The 8,595-nt window shown below is 43.9% G+C and overlaps 1 protein-coding gene across 1 annotated transcript in view; it reads left to right on the top strand.

Annotated features, from left to right (window-relative positions):
- snap25a (synaptosome associated protein 25a) overlaps positions 1–8,564 on the top strand; it is a 35,898-nt gene extending 27,334 nt beyond the window's left edge. Inside the window, exons 6-8 of the mRNA XM_031877305.1 lie at positions 5,386–5,505; positions 6,912–7,056; positions 8,359–8,564. Coding sequence (XP_031733165.1) covers positions 5,386–5,505; positions 6,912–7,056; positions 8,359–8,427 — 334 coding nt within the window. The 3' untranslated portion in view covers positions 8,428–8,564. The remainder of the gene's footprint in view (positions 1–5,385; positions 5,506–6,911; positions 7,057–8,358) is intronic.
- Positions 8,565–8,595: the final 31 nt, after the last annotated feature.

Below are 8,595 nucleotides of genomic sequence, written 5' to 3'. Positions count from 1 at the left end.
CCCCCACACACACACACACACAAACACAGTACACTTAAAGTCAAACTCAAATTTGATTTCTTCACTATATGTCGAAGGAAAATATTTTATTTTTATTTTTCAAAAGAGAATAAAACCCTTTTTTGGACATATTTTTGGACAGTGTCTTGGCTTCAAGCCTTCCTGATGGGTGGCATGCTGTCCACATAGTGTTTATCGTGTACCAATAGTGAATGAAGACATCCGTCCCTTTACAACCTTATACATCCGTGAGGACCCATCAAGCTGTCAAGTTTGTATTAAGGTCGCAAAGTGAAAGCTAGGCTAACTAGCTCCATCTGGGAAAGTAGATAGCCTAGCTTGCTAGTGTGGGCGCTGATTCCCACTAGATGCTACTTTTTAGCCCGTACACACATTTAGCGATGTGTCCGTCTTGCATTATAGAAAGGATCGGGTCTGGCTGAAGTTAGCTGGTGCTCTTTCATGGATCCAAATGTGGCAAATGACCAGTCTGCCAGAACTAACGGCGACAGGTAGTCCTGTCAGCTCAGTACTCCATAGGTTACTACCCAGGTATTTCAGATCACAACACGGAGTAAAGTAGAGAGTGCTCAAATCACACCTGCTATTAAAGGTTCCAACGGTACAATGGCTCCGTTATTGCACCAATCAGTTACCAGTACTGACATCGTCAGTCAGTACCCAAAAATTCACGCCCCCTGGACTATTTTTACAAAATAACAAACACAAAGTATTTATACAGTGAGCAGAAATGTGAAGGAATTTGAATTTCAGTTCGGCTTTAATGCTAATTCAAACGATCTGCAGACTCATGCTGTAGATAACCGCGGGCACGTGCAGCTGCCTTTGTGTTCTTATGGCATATGTCCCCTAGACTGGCCTCCAGACATCCAGTATCCCAGAATTCATACCTCCACGACTGGCAAGCATCCCATAGCCCGTCAGTCTGAGCCGTTCGCTACATGATTGGCCTCTGAAAAGCAGCACATGTATAACACTACCGCATACTTTGCAGCTGCTTGTGCACAGTCAAACCAGACGTGTGCAAATAGACCGGGTGAGACCCAAATCCTATAAAGCCAAGATCAAAAAGTCCAGTCCTCCACATAAGCTCTTTTCCACTCAGCCAGGGCCATGGTTCATCAAGTGCCTCTCTTAACACCCTTCTACCAAGGGCCCTTCTCAAAGCGCCCTGTCCTCTAAGCTTCCACTTCTCCAAACACCTTTTAGATTGGGAGTCATCTACATGCAGGTGTAGCCATTGTAGAAGTCCTAACTGATTTCTTCCTGAAGGGGAGTTGTTTTGTTTTAGTATAAATGCAAAGCGATGGGAATAGGGGACTTCTACAATGATTTTGCCTCCCCCAACTGTAAAGCCTCTGAGATCCAACCAGAAAGAGCAGGGCTGGGGCTGCTGAAGCATCTTGGCACTCAGATCATGTTATGTGTTGACTCCAGCTGGAACTTCGGTGATCTCGGTCCCAAAATGCCTTCGGTCAGCCTGGTCCGGGACTGTTTGACACTTCTCCTCATCTGCATGAGCTCTACCACCACCGCACCGCTCTAAGATCCAGTAGATCCTCACCTCTGCGGGCAACGAGACCTTTTTGTTTCCCTCTGAGCACCTCGCCCCCACACACTCCCCCAACCACCATTTTTGAACCGCCACGTGCCAATGACATGGAATGACTGATGAGCATGCCCCTTTTGAATGCTCCTGCATGCATGACAATGCAACGCATTACAGCAACGCCACACATGATGATGCTAAGATCATGATGCTGACATTAACGATGACGGTGATGTTGATGATGTTGATGGTGATGATGAACAAATCTTTTATTTTTCATTTAACTTAAGCAGTGCAAAGCCTGGAGCCTTTTTTCTGGCAAACAGGGAACAGCAGAGAGATCTAATTCATTTAAATTGTTTTATTTTGAAAAATGTCAAATCTGGGAAGCAAACATTGAAACACTGATTCAGCTTAAAACGGATACATTTCCAAAAGTTGATACTGTATTTGTACACAGCCGAATTGTTTGTCGAAAAATACGCCAAAATATTCGAGCAATACTTTCATATAAATTGCAACTGAAAACATAATTGTATATGCCAATTTTCTGGATGATAACAGTCATCATTTTGTCTTCTCGCATGAGAAAAGAAGAGACGGTTAAAAAAAAAGAGACAAGAGTAATGCTGCATGACAACATTGTCAAATGCTTGAACGAAGGCATTGAACACCTCACAAGAAGAAGAATATGACACATTCGAAGCAAATGAGAAAAACAGGAGGGATCTGTGTAGCTCCCTGGGAACAGGAAACTGGGTTAGGACACGTGCGCAGTGAGCTCTCGTCAGGGGTTTAGCAACGTTTGTTGTGTAAATGGGTACGTCATGCCGCTGCGCATGCACTTCGTGGCACCCACCTCTTTACACGGCTCCGTGTGGCGATCCGGTCCACCGCTGCCTTGTTTCCACCATCTGGTTCTGTTGCAGTTTCTCTGCAGTGCCACCTCCCCTGCAGAGCGCTGCTGCGCCAAACAAGCCTTTATCCAGGCAACGTTGCTGTTCGCTAAGCTCCCTCTCCCGCAGGGAACTCGCTCACATGTCGGTCAGCCATAGAGGGGCACGATAGCTTGCTGGGAAATTGAACCAAACTGAACACATACATAGATGGACGCTAGAAAGACAAAAATTACGTATTTTTGTTGGATTTCTTTGACCACTCAGAAACTTAATTCCATCATACATGCTGGGATTTTTCTAATCCCTCGGCATGTCGGCTGTCTGTCAGAAATAGCTGACTCCTGGTTTTCTGGTATTTTGGATTGTGGCTGTCTGCATGCCACTGTTAGTGGATTTTGATTGGATGATAGTAGCTCAGCTTGCAGGCCACTCAGGGAATGAATTAGATAGAATGAACTCACGGGATCCGCAATCCTCATATGATCTAATCAGATCATTTCAGTTCAATCACAGCAAAGCTGATTAGAGAAGTGCATTACAGCCATTATGAGACAGCTGGAAAGCAAACTGCAAAAGAGACCAAACTGGATATCAAACGGAGGGAAGTGATGTTATGAAAATATTAACGAACAAAGGGAAGAGAACAAAAACAGTTGAAAAGAAGTAGGTAGAAAAAGAAAGGACTCAGACCGAGGCCTTGCCTCAGTCCATTTCTATTAATAAAGGCCATGTAGGAGGCTGAGCCACGGCCGTTTCTGATACAGTTAGAACACATCCACACAGCACTCCAAGGTTATACAATACCCAGCAACTGATGCTACAAAACAAGCAAAAGAAATGACAGAGTTTTGTTGAATGGATGATAGAAACATGTATAGATATCAGATGGATTTCCCGGAAATATCAATGTTAAACTGCTTGAGGGGAGAAAAGTGTTTTCGCTGAGCTGTCATCAAAAGTGCCTTCAGATTCTGGAGATGCAAACATGATAAGACCGTAACTAAAATAAATTTAAAAAAGATGAACCTCCATGTTACCTTCCCCTCTATCCATGACTCCTTTTGTGCCAAAACGGATGCTGAAGTTTGACCGGCAGAGTAATGCCGTGTTCACACAAAACGCGACGCGAATTGCGTTAATCGCGTCTTTCTCGCCGCCGGTCTCGCCGGGGACCATTTGTGTTCATTCACGTGAATCGCGCTAGACGCACCTGAGAGGGGGCGTGGCTTATCGCCCTGAAAGCCGCGATCAACCATGGGAAAAATAACCTATATTTCTGCTTAGTAGCCTACTTGTTGTGGAAGTCCCAGATATCACGGGAAACTAAACACCGTCTTGTCTGGGTTCATAACATCATCCGGTCATCCGGAGGAGCACCGTGGATTTTATCGAGCTGTATTCACTGTGCCACACGTCGGCTGGTTTACTACAGCTGTATGAACACAAAATAAACTGATTTGGTTGTGATTTAACTGCAATAAACCGACAAAAAGGGACTCCGAAATAACTACGTAATGATGCCGATTTGTAAAAAGTCTGGATTCATGTTTTGTTAGTTCTCTCCGCAAGACGACAAGCAAATAACTTTTAAAATACTTGTTTTCTCAATGGAGCTCGGATCGATCGGTGCTAGGCTAAGCTAACATTGTAGCATCTCCATCAACACTCAACATAACGTCACATAGGCATAAATACGGCAGCGTCTTTTTCATTGTTTGTACCATATAGTTTACACACACACATTTATACACATAGTTTGGTCCGGCCACTTTGAAAAATTTCAACTCACGCGTTTGGGGTGTTTTGCCGTTTGGCGCGAATTCGCATCGCGCCAAACGCGCTGCGCCATCGCAAAGTCACGTCACTCCAGTCTCATCGCGTCTGTGCATAGACTTTGTATGTAATCTTCTCACGTGAATAATTCGCGCTGCGTTTGGTGTGAACACAGCATAAGGTGACATTTACAAAACCCACGTAGCCGAGCCATGATTGCATATGGTGTTAGCACAGCTGTATTTGCCGCACACTTTCTAGCCGTGAGACAAAAGCAGACACAGATTGAATCCATCTTATCACACTCTTCACTCCTCTGCCTCGCTGCTATCTGAGATCCAACTACCAACCTGGAAGAAAAGCAGTGACATTTAAAAGCTGAACACAAAGCGAGGGCAGGGGTTGTTGCAGTGGGTTTAGGAATAGTTAACCGTGGTGTTAATCTCTGTTGACTCCCTCTAGTTCCTTGTTGTTGTTTTTTTGTTTCCTTTTCACGTTTGGCAGTTTGTTCTCCACATTACTCATCGTCCCTCCTAACAATGTCACAGTCCTGTACACTCTGTGTGTTGTGTGTCCGTCAAAAAGCTTGTCTCTTCTCTGTTTTCTGTCGCACTGGGACATTTAACTGGAGGGGGGTTTATCATCACAACGAGACAGAAATACCATCAGGATAGATTACATTTTTTTTTTTTTTTAAGTGTAAGGGATGTTGACGCTATTAAAATGCATGCTCACATTATACGAAACACACAGCTGTGACTTGTGCCTGGTTGTAACTAGTATGTTATATACCTTCAAGATATAACATCACACACATTACTACTGTGTAACAACAGAATGAACCTACCTGTACCTACCAAACCCAATCCACCAACCAGTCCGTGCCTGCTATGCTTTGCTTGACTTAGTCTAGTCCCCACCATATATTTCTGTGCCAGATGCATGAAGCCAAATAATACCTTTTATGTCAGCTGATCACACCTCACACGTTTATATGCTACTGCAGTGCCTCAAATGCAAGGCTCTCTTTGTAGATGTGACTAACGGGGGAGCCGGCCTGGTTGAGCTAAATGCTGTGTTGCTTGGTCAAAACTGTTGAGTAACTGTCCCTCCTCATCCTCCACATTCGCTGTTGGCGGCCAGGATGAAGAGCGGAGGCAGCAAGGCCTGGGGGAAAAACCAGGACGGGGTGGTGGCTAGCCAGCCCGCCCGCGTGGTGGACGAGCGCGAACAGATGGCCATCAGCGGAGGCTTCATCCGCAGGTAAGAGGGGTACGCGTCGTTATGCCTGAGATGGACACGAAGTAAGGGGATGTACATGAATGCACATGTGGACAACAAGGTGTGATGAATGCGAGCGTCCATGTGGAGGTGGTGCAGAGTTGTAAGAGAACCAGGTAGGGATCCACACAAAAGAAACGGACAAAAGCAACCAGGCGGAAACCTCCGGCTCTGAAGAATGAAGTCAAAGTGGAAGTGTCTTAAACTTGCATTCTCTCTAATGTCCAGCAGGTCCTCTGGTTGCATAGAAGTCTATGAGAAAATGACTCTACTTCTCTCTTGATTCATTACCTCAGTCAACATTGTAAACATGAGTTTATGGTCTCAATCTCTAGTTTCAAGTCTTCTTCAATACAGCATGATGTTCATTTAGTACATTATGGTCCATTTAGAGTCAAACAGACCATAAAGCAGGGTATGCTTTAGGGCGGGGCTTACTGTGATTGACAGGTCGCTGCCTCTACCAGAGCCGTATACGCCATCTCTACGTCACTTCTCCGCATTCCAAATATGGTCGCTTCCGTTCACCGGTTGCAAAAAGTCAAGATGGCAACGGCCGACCTCAAGGCTCCAAAACGGCAGTCAACAAACCAATGGGTGACGTCATGATGATGAGGTCCACTTCTTGTATACAGTCTTTAGAAGCACTGGCTACAGAGTTGGACATTCTAAAAATATGCTTATTCACTTTCTTGTTGAGAGTCACATACTAAGTGGATTAATATGAAGCTACAGTCAGGAGACCATTAGCTTAGCTTAGCATAGAAAAGTTACATGTTTTTATTGGCACACACTACTGGTAATATACGTTTATGTTGTATAGTATTGTCTATTTCACACAGACACATATTGAATCTGTAATGTGTGAATAGACATTCTCCCCGTGGCAGCGTGGGTTCCCTCCGGGTTCTCCGGCTTCCTCCCATAGTCCATAGACATGCAGAGCTTAGGTTATTTGGAGACTCGAAATTGCCCATAGGTGTGAATGTGACCGTGAATGTTTGTCTGTCTCTATATGTGCCCTGCGATAAACTGGCGACCTGTCCAGGGTGTACCCTGCCTTCGCCCAATGTCAGCTGGGATCGGCTCCAGTGCCCCACGACCCTGAATAGGATAAGCGGTTTGGAGAATGGAATGGAATAAACACAATGGTGCTTGGAGGTTATGCTGCTCTGTAAATTGAATACTTTTTGGCATCGCTGTGGCTGTAAATGTGTTACAGTAAGATATATTATGAACTGCTGTGCACAGGAAAAGGATGAGAGGTGAAACGTGGATGAGGGGGTCACACTGAGCGCCTCACTGAACCCGGGCCATGTGTGCTGTGTTTGACCTGGTGTGTTCACTCAGACGTCGCCGTATTTTAATCTGCTCTTGTGTGTGTTTAGGGTAACAGAAGATGCCCGGGAAAATGAGATGGACGAGAACCTGGAGCAGGTGGGCGGCATCATCGGTAACCTGCGCCACATGGCCCTGGACATGGGCAACGAGATCGACACCCAGAACCGCCAGATCGACAGGATCATGGATAAGGTACCAAGATCTGGATTTATAGCATTTTATTATATTTATTATAAGGTTACGTGTATTTTCTTGCACATTATGCGTAGTATGCAGCTTTATTTGTAAAGATAAAAGCAATTACAGTTAATAATATACCCTTTCCTATTTTGAACTACTTTCCACTGAGTGTAATGTTTTTTACATTTTTTTAAGATGATCTGGCTCAGACATGATGACAAACTTTCCCATCAGCATTTTCTTCTTTCAGGAGACTTTGACTGAGCTTGTTTTCAGCGACCCGTCACACATTCATACAATAACTGACTTTTGAATATAAATCCACCACTTCTCAGTCGCAAGCCAGCTCCTCAGACCTTTTTCTGATCGGTTGGAAAGACCGAATAAAATCTGGAAATAACGTCAAAGCCAGAAAACAAACATCTTTTTATTTTATTCAAGTCTGGTCTCTTCAGCTCTCTGAAGAGAATATCATTTAGGAAATGTAGAGCGCAGGACAGAAAATGTGTTTGTTCATGTGTTTCCCAGCATTTCTATTAATATAGCTGACTGTCAACAGACTAAAATCCTGTCCAGTCTCATTTTAAGTGAGTGGATGGAAAGATGTTTTATAAACCACAAGCAGCAGAGACCCTTAAAGAGAACAATAATTATAATAATGAAATCTATTTTGAAGAGATGATTCAAAATCATACTTAGGCCATCAGTCCAAGTTCTTTTTCCCTCCAAGAAATATTGACCAGACACCAAATAACAATGTTTCAAACGTTTTTTACTTTACAATTGAATTACTTTGTTTGTAAAAAACATTTCCCAACATGAGGGTCTACATGCTGTTTCAAAGCCTTCTCAACACTGCCAGCAGGAATACAGTCTTTGTAGAGAAATAATGACTTTTTAATGAATTATTTTATTTGTTTGTTATATTATATTATATCATTGTTTGTATATTTATGTATCTAAATGTTGGCTTATAAATTGTGAAATTTATTTACAACCAAATGACCTCAACCACATGAGGATAAATAGTTTAAATTTGAAATGGAATTTTAAGAGAAAGTCACATGCATGAGTAGAATAGTTTAACAAAATAGCTGACACAAAATAATTAGATTTCACATATTTTATTCCATCACCACAGCAACATATCGTAATGCGTCTGACTGTTTGTTTTTTCCTGTGCTGTCCAGAAGGTTGTCCGTCTGCCTGATTCCACATGAATGCAGCATACATGTTCCTGTCAACTTACAATAACAAACCAATACAAGCAGGCTGATGACTGTTCTTGTCCTTCTTTGTCCCCTCTTCCTTCAGGCTGATTCCAACAAGACCAGGATCGACGAGGCCAACCAGCGCGCCACAAAGATGCTGGGCAGTGGCTAGACGCCCCGACCCCGGAGTCGGCGTGACCGTCCCGGCGTCCCGCGCCGCACATCTACAGGCGCTGACATGCTTTCATCATGGTATTGACCTTCTAGGTTTGCACAGATGCACATATCACCTCCCCCCCCCCCCACCCCACCCACCGGAAGAGCGTCGAATGTTCTGCAA

Source organism: Anarrhichthys ocellatus, unplaced genomic scaffold, assembly GCF_004355925.1.
Source record: "Anarrhichthys ocellatus isolate YVR2014 unplaced genomic scaffold, GSC_Weel_1.0 scaffold133, whole genome shotgun sequence".
Lineage (NCBI taxonomy): Eukaryota > Metazoa > Chordata > Actinopteri > Perciformes > Anarhichadidae > Anarrhichthys > Anarrhichthys ocellatus.
The sequence above is the reverse complement of the archived record's forward strand: the minus strand, read 5'-3'. Positions and strand labels throughout refer to the sequence as shown.